The sequence below is a fragment of the Plecotus auritus genome (assembly GCF_963455305.1).
Source record: "Plecotus auritus genome assembly, chromosome: 1".
NCBI classification, from domain to species: Eukaryota; Metazoa; Chordata; class Mammalia; order Chiroptera; family Vespertilionidae; genus Plecotus; species Plecotus auritus.
This window is the reverse complement of record NC_137770.1, coordinates 197,809,113-197,828,184: the sequence shown is the minus strand read 5'-3', so window position 1 is coordinate 197,828,184 and position 19,072 is coordinate 197,809,113. Positions and strand designations below refer to the sequence as shown.

The following is a 19,072-nucleotide window of genomic DNA, read 5'->3' as shown; positions in this document are numbered from 1 at the left end:
ACCGCCCCTGTGCCCACTGCAGCCTCACAGCCCACAGTTCCTTTCAAGGTGCACGAATTCATGCACTGGGCCCCTAGTTTATAATGACTGCCCACGAGAGCCCCTAAAGTCAGGGTGATTTGTGTTCAAAGCTGCTCCACCTACTGGTACATGTGTCAGACCTCACTTCACCTCACTGAGGCTTAGTTTCCTCACCTATTGTATGTGGATAAAATAGTGTTTACTACAAAACTGTTGGGAAGAATAAATGAGATAACCCATGTACAGTGTCTCATATAGTGTCTAGCATGTAGTAATTGTTCTATAAACGGTATCTGTGGCTAATATTCAACTCAACTCTGAGATCTTGGGCAAGTCCCATAATTCTTTGACTCTTGGCTTCACTATTTGTAAAACAAGAATATTTACCCTACCTGCTTCTGGATGGTATTGTTGTGAGGATCAAATGAGATTATGTCTTTTTTTAAAAAAACTTTTAAAAGTAAGTATTTAATAAACCAGTTGGGAAGTCAGAGCTGTACAGAGCATAACACTGTTGGAAAACATTAAGGGGCAATGTGTAACCAAGTGTTGGCCTGTTAGGATTCATAGGTTCCAAGGAAGACAGCTGTGGACAGCCAGGGAAAGGAAGGAGTATTGACTGTGCCCTCATGTTGGGGGGCAGTCCATATAGAGTGAGCCTTGAAGAAAAGACAGGATGTGGTTGGCTAACCTTTGCCGTGGGTCTCCTCTGTGGTTCCAGGCCGAGCTCATTGGAAGCCTCACCCACAAGCTTGAGACTCTGCAGGAAGCCAAGAGGAGCCTGCTGATGGACATCAAGCTCAATAACGCCTTGGGAGAGGAGGTGGAGGCTTTGATCAGTGAGCTCTGCAAGCCCAACGAGTTTGACAAGTACAAGATGTTCATCGGGGACTTGGACAAGGTGGTCAGCCTGCTGCTCTCCCTCTCGGGGCGCCTGGCCCGCGTGGAGAACGTCCTCAGCGGTCTTGGTGAAGATGCCAGTAAAGAAGAAAGGGTAGGTGGCCTAGCGATTCCATTCAACAAGTTTTCCCTCTGAGCCCATGTACACAGAAGTACAGTAAAACACGATCCCTTCTCTCAAGAAGATGACAATCTATTTGGGGCAGGGAGAAAGTCCAAAGTATAGATAACCAGGAAACGGAGGAGGCACGTTCCATGCCGAGATGTAAAGCTGATACTGCAGGCTCAGGGAACACTTAGGAACGTGAAAACACAGGTGCCAGAGTTCCTTTCCTTCCTTCCTAATGGGGGTTGACCTTAGAGAAAGAGAGAGGGACAACAGAACTTGGGAGGATGCGGAGAGGGCGCAGGAACATGAGCTTAAGCCCCAGGGAATCTGCAGTTCAGCTGGAGGCTACAAGCCCTCAGTGAGGATGCACCCCAGTGTCTCCACCACACCCCTTCCTGGAAGGAAGAGGACAGGTGATGACAGTGGTGCTGATCCTGAATCAACCTCAAGTGCTTGCTCGGTGAGGCACTGTGGGCTCCATGTGCAGTCTCCTGGCATCCTCACAACAGACCAGCGAGTGAGTGACAGCCAGGACAGGAGGAGTCCTGCTGCAGACCCCAGGTTTTGTTCACCTCATTGAACTTATTTCATTGCTACAGAGCATCCTTCATCTACTCATCTGTGCAACACATGTCTGCTGGGTGTCAGTGTGTGCCACTGTCTGCTCTGGGCACTTGGGATAATCTTGGAACAAAACAGACAGATCCCTGCTCTCAGGGAACTAACTTACCAAGGGAAGTCAGACAATAAACATAGCTATAATGTGTACACACACACACACACACACACACGCACACACACACACACACGCAAGGTGGTAAGTGCTCCAGCCATCAGGATGCTCCCTTGCTCTCTGGCTCCTCCTCCTATCTACAGCTCTGTCTGTCTTTTAATGCTATCAGGGATTTCCCAATTATTTCTCCTAATGTGTGTGTGTGTGTGTTTATTTATTTATATTTTATTAAAAGGAAAGATGTCTTTTTTCCAAGTAGATTTTAAAGAGATTAGAAAAAGTCCAGATGGTAAGCATTTGGGAATGTGACTGTGTATCCAGAAACTTTCTGCAGCTCCACTCGCAGTGGGTGCCCTCCTCCTGGAAGCGTGCTGAGCCTGAACTGCCTCTGCTGGGAATTGTCTAATAGAATCTGCCTCAGAAGGCTTTCCTTTCCTCCCTCCTCCCACTCAGCAAACAGCGAACGAGAACCTGTACTATGTCAGGTGCTGTGTGTGCTAGGCATGAACACTGGCTACAACACAGGCCCCGCCCTGCAGGAACTCGCCACGGAGTAAGGAAAACCAGTAAGGAAGCAGCAAATGGATCCAGTATGCTGCAGCACAGCGATCAAGTCAGAGCCCAGAGACACTTCTCAGCGGGTGGGGTGAGGCGGGGAAAGACTGCACACAAGTGATGCTTAATAGTCTAGAACAGTGGTCGGCAAACTCATTAGTCAACAGAGCCAAATATCAACAGTACAACGATTGAAATTTCTTTTGAGAGCCAAATTTTTTAAACTTAAACTTCTTCTAACGCCATTTCTTCAAAATAGACTCGCCCAGGCCATGGTATTTTGTGGAAGAGCCACAGTCAAGGGACCAAAGAGCCACATGTGGCTCGCGAGCCACAGTTTGCCAACCACGGGTCTAGAAGAATTTCGTATCTGTAGGTAGAGTAAGAATGGAAAGGCTTCATGATTTAGAAGGAATATCATAGACCAAGTAAAGAAAGACCATGGCATCTTCAAAAACTGATTTGCATATGGTTGTTGTGTCTCTAGAACATAAAGTGATTACTTGGTTCATTTTTTAAAATAGTGAATTATTATTGAAAATAGAAAAGTATGTAGTCAGGGATTGGACAGGAAGTAGATCCCTGATTTTTTTTTTATTTGATAGCTCAATTTAAAGGGTTATTCAGAACACCTAAGCAATCAAACAATTCAATTTTTAAAATGAGTAAAGGACCTGAATAGACGTTTCTCCAAAGGGGGCATACAGATAGCCAATAGACATATGAAAAGATGCTCAACATCACTAAACATCAGAGAAATGCAAATCAAAACTACAATGAGATATAATCTCATACCTGTCAGATGGCTATCAATATAGCGAGGATGTGTAGAAAAGGGAAACTTGTACATTTTTGTGGGATTGTAAATCGATGCAGCCACTATGGAAAATAATACGTAGGTTCCTAAAAAAATTAAAAATAGAACTACATATGACCCAGCCATTCCACTTCTGTGTGTTTATCCAAAGAAATCCAAAACACAATTCAAAAGAAATATGCACCTCTATCTTCATTGCAGCATCATTTATAATCACCAAGATATAGAAACAACCTAAGAGTCCATCAAAAGACAATTGAATAAAGTAGATGTGGTACATATATACAATAGATGTTACTGTATTCTAACATACAGTAGCCATTAGAAGGAATAAAATCTTGCCATCTGTGACAACATGGATGGACCTAGAGGGTATTATGCCAAGTGAAATGAGTCAGAGAAAGACAAATACCACATGATTTTACTTAATATGTGGAATCTAATAAAATAAAATAACAAAAAAGAGGTATCGTTGAAGGTATGGGAAGGATTGATGGCAACCAAGAAGAGATAATGAAGCTCCCTGGCCCCTAGAGCCAGCATCAGAGGGGAAGCCATTACTACCTCTAGACCTGGAGGAGCAACAGGAAGGGGGTCCTCATCAGAACTACAGCTGTGGCTGTCCTACAGCACTGAGGCCGTGGGGAAAGAATGCAACCACCGCCACCTGGCAAAGACAGAGCCAGGGATAAATACCCCCGTGCTTTCTCCTCCCATCCTCCAATCTCCTCATGACTCCTATTGGCCAAACCCAGAAGGCAAGGGAGCCCAGTTGATGCAGCCACAGAGCAGCGCTGAGGAGTGGGGTCTGGAGGGGTAAGCAGTATTCAGTACAGAAAATAGTTACACGGACCTTACGTGTCATACTGGAGGCTTTGGACTCTTTAACCTATTGGCCAGGAAGAGCTATAAACTAATTTTACGACTTACTCAGCCTGGGAGGGGTGAGAATGATGCTTACAGCTGGGAGCCTTATTGTAATAGTCTAGCAAGAAGGCTCCAGGCCATTAATTTGGGCAGTTGTAATGGGGTTAGAGAATGAGTTTGAATTAGCAGGTGTGTCACAAGAGAGGGCGGGTAGAACAGAAGGTAATTTCCAGTTTCCCGTTTGACACGTAGAGGGGGTGCTGCAGATTTCTGAGATAGGAATACTGGAGCAGATCTCAGGGGGAGAGAAGACGTTCTACAATCGAATTCAAGTCAACACTTAATGCACACATGCACTCTCCAATACAAATAAGTGCTTGCTCACCTGCAAAATACTACGTCAATATCAGTCTTTGTTAAGAAACTAAAACTACCAATAGGAATGAGAAAAGGAGTACTACGTGGTTCACTAAGTGCCCAATTCAGGGTAATAGCAAAGAGGGGATGGAAGGGAAGATGGGGACTGGGATAAGTAGGTGTAAGGCTGCAACTGAATCTGACTTTTTAATCGGGAGCAAATATGAAAAGTGTTCACGGTGAGATTTGGCACTGTTAAGGATGGGTACACAGGTATTACATCATTCTCTATGAATTTCTGGTGTTTAAAATATTTCCCTTTTTTTAAGGTGAGGAAGAGGTTTTCACTTTTTAACTTGTATCTCTACAGTATTTTGAAAGGTGTTTTCATTCAGAATCAGGGAGGAGGATTTTAGGTGTGTTTTTCTGATTAAGTGCAAGAAGCCTATGAAAATGGAGATATTTGTAAGATAAATCTATAATTTTGCACTTCTCCCCCTAGACATTATTATGTTAAGATAGGCTAGCTTGAGGAAAATTAGGACAAAGACACATAAGCCTTTCATAACCCTACATAAGCTAATTTGTATTGAGGTATATATTTAAATAATCTGTTTCTTAATTTTCATTTTAATGTTTCTCAATCACTTTGGCCTGAAAAGTCTGAATGGTTATAATTTTTTTTTTAATTTTAATGACATTCATTTTATGTCAGCATGATGAGTAAAAGTACATACACGTTAAAATGTTTCATAACGTACATTAGCCCTAAAGATAGCATGTTACCTTACCATTCAGTTTGTATAAGAAACTCTCAGAATATGAAATTCCATAATTATTAAATAGAATTTCTGTCATGCTAGGTTCAGAGGAGTGAAAGAAACCTAGAACATGGAAACTGATTTCTTTAAAGATGATAAATGTGATGTTCTCATCGTTGACTATGGGTTGGGACAGAGGATCTCAAACTTTAGCCACAAAAGAATCACCTAGAAGGCTTGTTGAACCACAGACTTCTAGGCCTCACCCCCAGTATGTGAAATGGGGCCTGAAAATTTGCATTTCTAACAGATTCCCAGGTTAGCTGCTGCTGGTCCACACTTGGAAAACCAATACCAATAGAAATATTTGATGTTTGGCCTTTTCCTTTTCAATTTTTTTTCAATTGTTGTAAACTACACATAAAACTTGCCATCTTAACCATTTTAAAAGTACCTAATTCAGTAACATTTAATACATTCAGTTGTTGTGCATCCACTTCCAGAACTCTTTCATCTTGCAAAACACACTCTGTACTCGTTAAACCATAATTCCCCGTTTCCGCACCTCCTAGTCCCTGGCAACCATCATTCTACCTTTTGTCTCCATGATTTTGACTCTCCTAAGAACCTCATGTAAGTGAGATTATTGATTGTGTTTTTAAGTATACAAGCCTAAAGTCAAGTCAGTACCCCAGCCAATTTAAGGTAATATCAAAGCTGCCACGTGGCTTCACAAGTTAGAGAACCATGGGTATCTAGTCCAAGGGTAATAAGCTGATTTTCAAAAACATTAAACCTCCTTAATTTAGAGTGGTCATTGAAAGAGAAACCTGCACATTTTGCAGTCCTGTGGAAGGGTGTCTTTGTGGGCAGTTTGGCTCTCCCTCCATCCCCCTGCCCTTAGCTCATCTGCTCGTTTTGCCCCGGCAGAGCTCTCTCAACGAGAAGAGGAAGGTCCTGGCGGGGCAGCACGAGGATGCCCGGGAGCTCAAGGAGAACCTGGACCGAAGGGAGCGCGTGGTGCTGGACATCCTGGCCAATTACCTTTCAGAGGAACAACTGCAGGATTACCAGCATTTTGTGAAAATGAAGTCAACACTCCTCATTGAGCAGCGAAAGCTGGACGACAAGATCAAACTGGGCCAGGAGCAGGTCAAGTGCCTGCTGGAGAGTCTCCCCTCGGATTTTATCCCCAAGGCGGGCACCCTGGCGCTGCCCCCGGACCTCACGAGTGAAATGAGTCCGCTTGGGGGATGTACTTCCGGTGGTGTTTTCCCACCGGTAACCTCTCCACTCTAACCTCTTCTAAAACACCCACGGAAGATCACCCTGTCTTTCAACACTATTTAATCTGAAAAATGTTTCAGTACAAACCACTGCTTAAACTCTATGGGTTTGGGGGGGTTTTCTGGATAAAAGGAAAATATTCTATCCAGGAAAAAGCCTGTATTTTCCTTCTCACCCTTCATGATTGATCTGAGAGCTTGAATGCTGCTGGGAACTTAGCCCTTTCTATTATTACTTTGTAATAGAAAGAAAATTAATGGAACTGTGAGAATTGATTGGAGGGTGTTTGATTTAGTTTCCAACAGGCTTAGGCAACAGGGATCAGTGTGTGTCACCCTCAGGAATGTACCCACAGTGGCCTGCCTTAGTGTGGGCCAGTGGTCAGCAAACTGCAGCGCCACATGCAGCTCGCGAGCCGTGGTTTGCCACTCTGTTGACTAATGAGTTTGCCGACCACTGACCTAGACTCTCGATTCCAATAATTACAGGCTGTTATTGTTTCTTGTGATTAAGCCCCTATCCCAGTGGTCGGCAAACTCAGTCAACAGAGCAGCAAACCGCAGCTCGCGAGCCACATGTGGCTCGTGAGCCGCAGTTTGCCGACCACTGGTGTGGGCCATGCATCCTGACGACAGGTACAAGGACTCATTAGTGAAGGGTCTGCAGCATAAAGCCTTAAACACACACAGCAGAAAATTGTAAAGCCTTGAACATTGTTATTTATATTTTTAAAAATGAAAAGGATCATTATGTTTGTGTGCTAACCACTTATTTGATTCTGTTTTGTGGTGGACGTAGACAATTATGTTGTTGGAGCTTTGTATTTTGTGGAAACCTTAATGAAATGAAGAATTCCAAAGACAGTCCCATGGAGTGTGGAGACTTGTTTTTTCTTAAACTCCTGACTTGTCTGCTTTATTTTTACAAATACGAGTAGACCTCCTGTGCTTGTGTTAAACCGAGTCCTGGGGAACCCAGTTCCCCCTGCTGCCCGTCCTCACCACTCTACTCCTGCAACAGGAGCACACACCTCCAAGAGATGCTGTCAAAACCAAACACGTTTTCCTTTGTTCCAGGAGAACATTTTAGGTTTCATTTTGCACAACTGTTTTTCAAACTTGAAGATTAGCAAGTTTGGGTCAACCAACCCCTAAGAATCAGTGCCTTTCTGTCAACTTTAGGAGTGAGGGCCTGTGGGGCTTAAATGAGGAGAAACCAGCCTGGGACACCCCACTCACTGTCCCTAGTATTCCATTGTCAATATCTGATCTAAAATCACTTCTGATTTTTTTTTAATTTAATAAATCTTTATTGTTCAGATTATTACAATTGTTTCTCTTTTTCTTTCCCCCCATAGCTCCCCTCTACCAGGTTCCTACCCCACCCTCTGCCCTTACCGCCCCCCACTGTCCTCATCCATAGGTGTACGCTTTTTGTCCAGTCTCTTCGCGCACCCCCCACTCCCCTTTTCCCCCAAGAATTGTCAATCTACTCCCTTTCTATGCCCCTATTATATTCACCAGTTAATACTGTTCAGATTTTTTATTCCCTTGGTTTTTAGATTCACTTGTTGATAGATACGTATTTGTTGTTCATAATTTTTATCTTTATCTTTTTCTTCTTCCTCTTCTTAAAGAATACCTTTCAGTATTTCATATAATTCTGGTTTGGTGGTGATGAACTCCTTTAGCTTTTTCTTATCTGTGAAGCTCTTTATCTGACCTTCAATTCTGAATGATAGCTTTGCTGGGTAGAGTAATCTTGGTTGTAGGTTCTTGCTATTCATCACTTTGAATATTTCTTGCCATTCCCGTCTGGCCTGCATAGTTTCTGTTGAGAAATCAGCTGACAATCGTATTGGTGTTCCCTTGTAGGTAACTAACTGTTTTTCTCTTGCTGCTTTTAATATTCTCTCTTTGTCTTTTGCCCTTGGCATTTTAATTATGATGTGTCTTGGTGTGGTCCTCTTTGGATTCCTTTTGTTTGGGGTTCTGTGCGCTTCCTGGACTTGTAAGTCTATTTCTTTTACCAGATGGGAGAAGTTTTCAGTTACTATTTCTTCAAGTAGGTTTTCAGTATCTTGCTCTCTCTCTTCTGGCACCCCCATAATTCTGATGTTGGTACGTTTGAAGTTGTCCCAGAGGCTTCTTACACTATCTTCAACTTTTTGGATTCTTTTTTCTTTCCGCTTTTCCGGTTGAGTGTTTTTTTGCTTCTTTGTATTCCAAATCTTTGACTTGGTTCTTGCAATCCTCTAGTCTGCTTTTAGGTCTCTGTATAATATTTTTTATTTCAGTCAGTGTATGCTTAATTTCTAGTTGATCCTTTTTCATATCCCTGAGGGTCTCGGTAAATTTATCAGCCTTTTCTAGGAAATTCTTGAAAAATCTTATAACTGTGGTTTTGAAATCTATATCCAGTCATTTACTTCCCTCCATTTCCTTCATTTGTGACCTGCCTCTTTGTCTCTGCATTTTGGCTGCTTCCCTGTGTTGATAGAGTGTCTTTGTGTGCTAGGTGTCCTATAGGGCCCAGCGGCTCAGCCTCCCCAGTTACCTGAGGTGGACACTCTTGGTGGGCCCCTTTGTGGGCTGTGTGTGCAGTCTTGTTGTAGTTAAGCCTAGGTTGTTGTTAGTATCACTGGGGGGAGTTGACCTCCAGGCCAATTGGCTGTGAGGATCAGCTGTGTCTCTGCTGGGAGAGCTTCTGTGCTCAGCTTGGATGGGGCGGAGTCTCAGGGTGGAGCAGACAACCTTGGTTTCCCGTCAGACCCGCCCTACGAGGCCCCTGTGTCTCAGTGTCCCACGGCAATGGCTGCGCGCACCTCTGAGAGAAGGCTGCCCTTGAGTTTTGCCCACTGCCAGACAGTCCAGTTTCTCCCTGAATGAGTCTGGGTACGCAGAGTCTCACCCGGAACTGGATTTCAGTGCAGTCGGTAGATTTTGTTTCCCTCCCGAATAAGAAAGCTAGCTGCGTGCTTGCTGCCCACCCTCTCCGCACGCTGCGAGTAAGCCAGCCACGTATTCAGCCCTCCGCCCTTTCTGCGCACAGGTCTCCACACCTCTATCCTCCACAGCTCCTCTGGGTCTCAGTGTCCTTTTATCTTTCCTTCTAGTTGTAGAATTTCCACTCAGCCAGCTTTCCTGGTGGTTCTGGACGATGTCCGCTCTGTCTTCCAGTTGCAGTTTTGAAATTGTTGTGCGAGGCAGCAGTATAGGTGTTTACCTATGCCGCCATCTTGGTTTCTCTCACTTCTGATTTTTTAGGTCACATTTGTTCCTAATACAAGCTCTACTTTAAGTTTGTATTTTATACAAACATCTTTTTTTTTTTTAATATATTTTATTGATTTTTTACAGAGAGGAAGGGAGAGGGATAGAGAGCTAGAAACATCGATGAGAGAGAAACATCGATCAGCTGCCTCCTGCACACTTCCCACTGGGGATGTGCCCGCAACCAAGGTACATGCCCTTGACCGGAATCGAACCTGGGACCCTTCAGTCCGCAGGCCGACGCTCTATCCATTGAGCCAAACCGGTTTCGGCTATACAAACATCTTTTACTAAGATGTTGGGGGGCGGGGTGTGGATTCCCTGGAGACCAAGGAAAATATTCACTTTTTATTCTTATGTGTTTCCAAATTTATTTCTCTTTAGTTTAATTTTCCATAATATTATTGATTTTATTCTGTTAGGTTGGAATTATTTTCTTTTCACTGTGGGCAAGAAAAAGTAAAAACTTCAGCCAGAAATAACCTCTCCATCTCCAGGAATGCATAGAGAGATCAGGAGGATGTGAAGGGGCCACTCTGCTAGTATATAGAAACAGTTTATGGGAGGCAAGGTACTCACTGCCGCCTTAACTCTGATATGATGCATGGGATAAAACGATAAAAACACATGTTGGTATCAGAAAGACACGTAGGAAGTCTTATTATTTCTAAATAAATCTCCCTTTTATGGAAGTTCATTCAGACACTGCATCATGGTTTCTCAAAGTGCAGGCAAGATATTCTGTATCAGAATCACAGAATGCATGTTAACAATGCCAGCTGCTGGGACACAACCAAGTAGGCTGGGAATCTGTGTCTTCACATTTGAGAGCCCCTGACACCAATCATTTTTACAGTTTCTATTACGACCACAATAAGACTAACATGAATTTATGTGCTAATCCAGAATTCAAAGCCCTGTCATGTTTACTCTCATTAACTACATTATTATGAGTTATTGTTCCCACTACTTTCATATAATCCCCAAGACTGTGATAGGGGTTATTTCCACTGCTCAGTCCTAGATCTGTTGTAAACTTAAACAAGCTTGTCGGAAACCGACCATTGCCCCCACTAGCAGAGAGGTGTGGACAAGGAACCCAGAAGGCTGGTTAACCTTGGAAGCTCTGAAAGGTCAGAGCCACCCACTCACTATCTAGTTGAGACAGTGGTAGCTGAAGCAACTTCCACCTGTCAATCTTATGTAAATCCTTGCTGATTGGCTATTACTGGAATTGCCTGCCTCTATGGGTGGTTCCCAAACCTTAATAAAAGGGGTAGCAAGGCCAGAGCGGGACGTAGTGCTCCCTCTAGAGGTGGGCGCCCTCCTGGCCCCCAATATCGCCAAATTAATACTTTTCTAGTCTCTCATTTGTGTGCGGCCTCCTCCAGAACCAGAACCCTGAACTACGCAGGACATGAAAGGGGTTCCCGCACAAGCTAAATGTTAATTCAAGCTCAACTGCACTAATTATTTTTCCTCAAAAGGAACGAATACATGTCAGTGATTGGAAGTTCTGATACTTTCTGAAGTTCATGATGCTGTCACTAAGCTGAAATCACAACCGACTTTTCAGTGGGGGCCCTGCTCAGGTGTTTGGCGTTTCCTCACAAGTCTCATGCTACAGGTGAGTTAGAATTTCTCTTGGCGTGGATTTGACAGCCTACCTGATGAAACAAAAATGTGTTAATTTCCTTTGAGAGTGAAAGGAGCTATCATCCAATTTCAAAACCCTACAATCAAAATTAGACAAGGAAAAAGTTGTGAGTGAAGAAACTGGCTCAGGTATTCCTACTTCATTCTATAAATTCCTCTCTCATCTATACAGGGCAAACAGCTGCATTTCTTGCTAAAACATCAATTTTGCCATTGCCTTACAGAGTGGGTCGAACAAGAGACATTTAATATGAAGAATGATTAAATTCTGATAAAGGAGTGCTATGGGATATAAGGAATTTGATATGACACCCTGGATCCCAAGGAGAGTACCTAAGGAAAGACCGACTTGGAAAGGGCCTCTGCCAAGGCTGAGTTTAGACCTTCTCGAGAACTCAGCCCATTGACAACAGATGTTTCTTGATTTGCCCAGGCCAGGGCTGGTCTCAGTCCCTGGACAAGCAGAAAGCAACCCCCCAAAGTATAATCGGTGCACTCAGCAACCAACCGCAAGGACCTGCACAGGGAGTGGGGGCCTGCAGAATGTGGCTGCTCAGTGGAAACCCTTGGAGTTGCAAGTGATCTTTGCTTAGCGAACAGGTGTTGGCAGTTGCCTTTGGGGCACTTATGCAAACAGGAATCCATCAGGGTGTGGGTTTCTAGTCTGCAGGACTGAGAGGAGGTTATCCCCTACTGGGAAACCTGTGCTTGGGGCAGAACTCAGACTCCCCACACCCACACCATTCCTGCACCAGGCAGCAGCCAAAACAGCAAGATAGTCCTTTCCTCACTCTTGCCCCTCTAGCGCCCTCTACTGAGAAAGCTTCACATGCTCATTACAAAGGAGAAATGGTGAAAGGAAACTGTGGGGCTAAGAGGCAATAATTGATAACTGGCACAGATTTATGCTACTAGATTATTACCCTAGCATTATCTTCTGGTATCATAAAGATTTTGTAGTTGCTGATTCTATAAGAACAATTTCTCAGACAATGAGGAAAAAATAGTGTCTATCAAGTGCACAACTTACTTATGAAACAAGAATTTTGGGGGGTGAAAAAGACAGGTTTTAGGAAATTTTGGAAATTAAGGGGACCATTCAGGAAGCACAGGGCTGCAGAGCAGCAGAAGGTATATTTCCATAGAATAGGGAGAGCTGAAAGGCTGCAACAGGTACATTTCCATAGAATGAGGGAGCTGAGAACAGCAAAAGGTCTATATTTACAAAATAAAGGGAAGGAAGCCCCTCATCCAGAAGGAGAAGAAGGAAGCCCAAAGGGACTAGGAAAACAATAAGGAAGGAGGGGGGAGAACCTCACATGTCCCATGTGAGGTTCAACCTTTGAACTGGTTACCATATAGTAACCAGTCTAAGGGAATCGTGACCAATCAGAGGGGATATCAAGGCACCAAGATCTGCAGCCTTTATAAGCCACAGGGAAAAGGAACTCAGTGGGACCCTTTCCCCCTCCCTACTTGGGAGTCCATTCTGTGGGACTTTTTCCCTCTCCCCATGTGGGAGTCTGTACTTGTTCTTCAATAAATCTCCACCTTTGCTATACCACCCTCTGTCCGTGGATTCACTTACATCACTTGACAGTGTCAAGAGGAAAGCAGTTTCTTAAATGTGCTTCATACACCCACATTCCTCAGAATACCTAAAGCAATAGATTTGGATTGAAGCCTATGTGAGAGCATGTGTAAGTTTTCTATTCGCCATCTCTCTGCCTAGCTCTGCCTCTGGAGACCTCTCTGTCTCTTGCTGTGTCTCCATGTGAATACCATCTGTCTCCTTGTGTGTGCTTTTCTCTTTCTCAAACTTTACACCTGTCATCTTCCTGTTCTTTCATTACCCAGATGATTCCAATTCAGGGGTGGGCAAACTTTTTGACTCGAGGGCCACAATGGGTTCTTAAACTGGACCAGAGGGCCGGAACAAAAGCATGGATGGAGTATTTGTGTGAACTAATATAAATTCAAAGTAAAGGAGCGGAGGGGAGAGCAAGAGAACCCTCCGCTCGCTGAAACCGGTTTGGCTCAGTGGATAGAGCGTCGGCCTGCGGACTGAGGGGTCCCGGGTTCAATTCCGGTCAAGGGCATGTACATTGGTTGCAGGCACATCCTCAGCGGGAGGTGTGCAGGAGGCAGCTGATCGATGTTTCTCTCTCATCGATGTTTCTAACTCTCTATCCCGCTCCCTTCCTCTCTGTAAAATATCAATAAAATATATTTAAAAAAAAAAAAAGAGAGAGAGAACCCTCCGCTCTTTCGGCTCCGCGGGCCAGATAGAACAGCCGAACGGGCCAGATCCGGCCTGCGGGCCGTAGTTTGCCCACGGCTGAATTATATTCTTTATATTATTGGGGGGGGGGGGGGAGGGACTTACAAAGGATAAAACGGGAATGAATAAAGAACTAGAAGGAAAGATCTGTGAGTAAAATCCAGAATATAGGAAAAAATGTTACCTCATTTAAGCTAAACAAGGGAAATATCTAAAGGAAGACTTTGCACTGTTTAAATATGCATAAGAGTACACGAGAGCTATGTATTTCCCCTCTTTAACCAGACAGAATATAGGAATTGACTTTGTTTATGGGGATAGGAATTGAGCTGATAAGAAGACATAACCCAACGAAGGGCTCAAATACATTGGAATAAGAACTTAAAAATATGGATCTTCCTTCCTGGTAATTAAAAGAGAAAAGAGAGAGAAAACAAACCCACCTGGTATGAATTGGCTTGGAAGCAGGTTTGTGAAAAGGCAGGAAGGTAGCCGAAACCGGTTTGGCTCGGTGGATAGAGCGTCGGCCTGCGGACTGAAGGGTCCCGGGTTCAATTCCGGTCAAGGGCATGTACCTTGGTTGCGGGCACATCCCCAGTGGGAGGTGTGCAGGAGGCAGCTGATCAATGTTTCTCTCTCATCGATGTTTCTAACTCTCTATCCCGCTCCCTTCCTCTCTGTAAAAAATCAATAAAATATATTTTAAAAAAAGGCAGGAAGGTAGACAGCCCTTCCAGTGATGAGGAAAATAAGACATTTTGGGGGGGAGGCCAGCAGCCTGACTCTGTACCTAGTTAATTAGTATTCCTAATGCACATTCCTGTTAGCCTATAGTCACTGCCTCTTCCTTCATTATCTGGTCTTGCAAGACCTGTTTACCTAAATACTCACATTTTACAGAGGCCATAAACCATAAACAATGCACAACCCCCGGAGGGGGTTATCAGCGCTGGCGCCAGGCCAGGCCTTTAGGTGTGGTCTCACAGGCCTCATCCCAACACATGGGGCTTTTTGCAAAGCCTGTGAAAGGTCCAGAAGTCTGATCCTTATTTGGGGGACAAAGAAACCAAAAGGTATAAAGAGAAAGCTTCCTTCATATTGGTTTGCTCAGGATTTGGAAACAGGCTCCCCTGAGTCACGGTACTAGTACATCTGGAAATAAATGGGTTTTTCCTGTATCTCCGGGTACTCCTGTGTATTTTTCGGTCGCCTGGTAAATTCTGTAATATCAGGACTAGGGTTCTGTGCAAGTAGAGAAGCAGAAAATGAACTTTAGCTTGCACTTATAAATAGACATTTTCCTAGCTTACTCAAAAGGTTTAATAATAACTTTAATAATAAACTCGGTTTAATAATGCATCACTGGATATGTTTTGATGTTATTATTTAAAACTTTAATCTAACTTAACACCCTGAATAAACATATATTTTCACATTAAGAATGCAAGTACTTTTCTTCCTCCACTTTTTTCCCCGTCTTTAAAAAAAAAAAAAAATTGTATTCCCTGACCTTTTCTACAAATCTCCCTGAAGACTTGTTCTTGAACAATAAATTTGGAAGATGATAAAACAGGGTTTAAGAACAAATTGCACGGCCTTCTTGCAAATGTCAGTTAAAAGCTAAGGAATAATGTACTTAGGAATAAGGAATGAAGGACATCATTTCAAGAAGCAGTTAAATGGTATGCCTCCACAGGTCGATGAGAGAGCAGTGTCTTTGGACGGGACAGCAGGAAATGTGCAAGTTTACCACGTGGGCACTTAAATATGTGCACTGGCCTGGCTAACTGAGAAGGCAATGATATACCTGCTAACAAAAGTAGAACCACAGTTCTTAGATCCAATGGATTGGAAATCAGTGGGAGGTAACTGAAAAAAGGCATCTATCTATAAAGTGACACACAAATACAAATCAGCAATGAAAAAACAACCCAATTTTTTAAAGCTTGGCAGAAGAATTAACTGTACATTTGACAAAGGGAGAGATATGAATGGCTGATAAGCACATGAAAAGATGTCGGACATCTTTAAATAATCAGGGAAATACAAATCTAAACCACAACAAAGTCCATTATCCACTCACTAGAATGACTAAAATCAGGCATTGGTAAGTATGTGGGACAAATGGAGTTCTGATGCATTGCTGGGGAGCCTGTAACCCAAATATTTGCAAATTACGAGTAAATAACACTCTCCTATATTATATGTGGGTCATAAAAGAAACAGGGAAAATTCTAAAGTATTTAACTGAATGATAATGAAACATAAAAAATTGCATGATATACTGAAAAAAAGAACACGAAAAGAGACATGTATAGCGAAAGGGCGGGGAGAGACCGACTCCATGTTCCCTCTGTTCCATGTCCTCCACCTCGTGGAGTCAGGTTCCCGCCCTAGAACCTCTCCAAGAGCCCAACCCACACTTTTGAATTAGCCAATAGAAATGCAAGAGGAAAGTAAGCCGCGCCCTGCCCCCATGTGCAACCTGACCCCGACCAATCAGCGGAGGCCACACTACTTCACCCCTCCTACCTCTCCCAGGCGCCCTATAAATCAGCGCGTTTGGGGCCTGGAGCTCTCTCTCTCTGCCTCCGGCCGCTGCGTCGGCGAGTGTGGTGGACGGGGAGCTCGAGCTAGCTCAATTAAAGGCTCTTTGCTTTTGCATTGGACTCGACCCCCTCGTGGTCTTTGGGGATCACGAAATCTGGGCATAACATTAGCTTTAACCACCTTCTTATACCATATGCAAGAATAAACTCAAAATGCATAAAGAATTAAATGTAGGAATTGAAACCATAAAGCTCCGAGAAGAAAACATAGGTAGCAAAATCTCAGACATTTCACTTAGTAATATTCTTTATATCTCATCAGGCAAGGGAAACAAAAGAAAAAAAATAAACAAATGGGACTACATCAGAATGAAAAACAATCCACTGAATGAAAGAACATATTCACCAATGATACATCTGACAAAGGTTAGTATTTAATATTTATAAAGAACTCCTACAACTCAACACCAAAAAACCCCACAAATAATCCAATTAAAAAATAAGCAAAGGACCTAAATAGACACTTCTCCAAACAGTACGTACAGATGGCCCATAGACATAGGAAAAGAGGCTCAATGTCACAACTTATCAGAGAAATGCAAATTAAAATCACAATGAGATATCACCTCACACCTGTCAGAATGGCTATCATCAATAAAACAACAAACAACAAGTGTTGCTGAGGATGTGGGGAAAAGGGAACCTTCGTGCATTGTTGGTGGGAATGCAGATTGGTGCAGCCACTTTGGAAAACACTATGGAGGTTTCTCAAAAACTTAAAAATGGAACTGCCTTATGAACCAGCAATTCCACTTCTGGATATATATCTAAATAAACCTAAAACACTAATTTGAAAGGATATATGCACCCCTATATTCACTGTAGCACTATTTACAATAGCCCATCAATAGACAAGTAGATAAAAAAGCTGTGGTACATACATACAATGGAATATTATTTGGCCATAAAAAATAATGCAATCTTACCATTTGCAACAGCATGGATGGACCTTGGGGGTATTACAGTAAGTGAAATAAGTCAGAGAAAGATATAAAGATATGATTTCACTTATATGTGGAATCTAAAGAACAATATAAAGGAACAAACAAAATAAAAACGGACTCATAAACACAGAGAACAGATTGATGGTTGCCAGAGGGGAAAGGGGTTGGGGAACTGGGTGAAAGAGGTGATGGGATTGAGAAGTACAGATTGGTAGTTACAAAATAGTCATGGGGATGTAAAGTACAGCATAGGGAATATAGTCAATAATATTGTAATAACTACGTATGGTGCCAGGTGGGTACTGGAAATATCAGGGAGAATACTTTGTAAAGTATGTGACTGTCTGACCACTATGCTGTATACCTAAAACTAATACAAAACAAAATTGAATGTAAACTGCAATTGAAAATTTTTTTTAAAAAAACAACTTATAGTTTTAAATGCTTACGTTAGAAAAGAATGCTCTAAATTCAATACCTACGTTTCCACTTTAAAAATGCTAAAGAAAGAACAACATATATCAAAAGTAAGTAGAAGTATGAAATAAAGGCAAAAGTAGAAATTTATAATATGGAAAACAGATAAATAATTGAGGACATTAACAAAGGCAATAAAACTAATAAATCCCTAGCTAACCTAACCAAGAAAAAAAAAAGTGAGAATACAAATTATCTATGACAGGAAGGACTTTAAAGATCCTATAAACATTAAAAGAATAATAAGAATATTATACACAACCTTATGTCAAAACAATTAAACAACGCAGATTAAATAGACACATCCTAGAAAAATATTACTCACACAAACATCTATAATTAACATCATATTTAATTGTGAAATATTGAATGTTCCCTCCTAAAACTAGGATCAGGACAAGGATAGCTACTGTAACCACCCTATTTTATATTGTGTCAGAGGTCCTAGCCTTTGTCACAGGCAAAAAGAAAAAAAAAGAAAAGGCAAAGATTTACAAAGGAAGAAGTAAACCTATCACAATTTGTATATGCCAAAATTGTATTTTTAAAAATCCTAAGTAATCTATAAAAAATGATAGAAATTACAAGTGAATTTAACAGGGTTTCAGAACACATGGTAAATATACAAAATAATTGTATTGTTGTATACCAGTAGCAAATAATTGAAAATTGAGTTAGAAGTGGCATATAAATAAGGCTTACCTAATGCAAAGCATAATGACTCTAGACCAGTGGTCAGCAAACTGTGGTTCGTAAGCCACATGCGGCTCTTTGGCCCCTTGAGTGTGGCTCTTCCACAAAATACCACGGCCTGGGCGACTATTTTGAAGAAGTGGCGTTAGAAGAAGTTTAAAAAATTTGGCTCTCAAAAGACATTTCAATCATTGTACTATTGATATTTGGCTCTGTTGACTAATGCGTTTGCCAGCCACTGGACTAGACAATCTATATATATAGAAGGCTAAGCAACTGGCCAACCGGCCAACTGGCCAGTAGGTATGACATGCATTGACCACCAGGGGGCAGACGCTCAACACAGGACCTGCCTAGCAACAGCAACTTTGCAGAGTTCCCTCTTGCACTCCGGGACCCCTTGGGGGATGTCGGACTGCCAGGTTCAGCCCGATTCTTGCAGGCCAGGCCCAGGGACCCCACCTGCTGGAGGGACCCGCTCACTCTGCAGACGCCCTTCAAGCCCCGGCGCCGCCCCACATGCGGCCGGCCAGGGAGGGACCACTGAAGTTTGGCTCCAGGGCGTGTCCAGCCCATCTCACCCAGTCCCAACCCGCTGGCCACCTTCTAATTAATTTTCTTTCAGTGTGCACGAATCTGTGCACTGGGCCTCTAGTACCATATTATAAATATCAAACTTGCTAAGGGACTAGATCTTAATTATTTCCACCACAAACAAAGAAATGATGATTAT

At 42.7% G+C, this 19,072-nt stretch overlaps 1 protein-coding gene across 1 annotated transcript in view; it reads left to right on the top strand.

The window, feature by feature from the left end:
- The window catches only part of SHROOM3 (shroom family member 3), a gene marked incomplete at its 5' end in the record, with an annotated part of 299,535 nt that extends 291,812 nt beyond the window's left edge, over nucleotides 1-7,723 (top strand). The window contains 2 exons of the mRNA XM_080675496.1: nucleotides 743-1,015; nucleotides 6,051-7,723. Coding sequence (XP_080531622.1) covers nucleotides 743-1,015; nucleotides 6,051-6,419 — 642 coding nt within the window. The 3' untranslated portion in view covers nucleotides 6,420-7,723. The remainder of the gene's footprint in view (nucleotides 1-742; nucleotides 1,016-6,050) is intronic.
- Nucleotides 7,724-19,072: the final 11,349 nt, after the last annotated feature.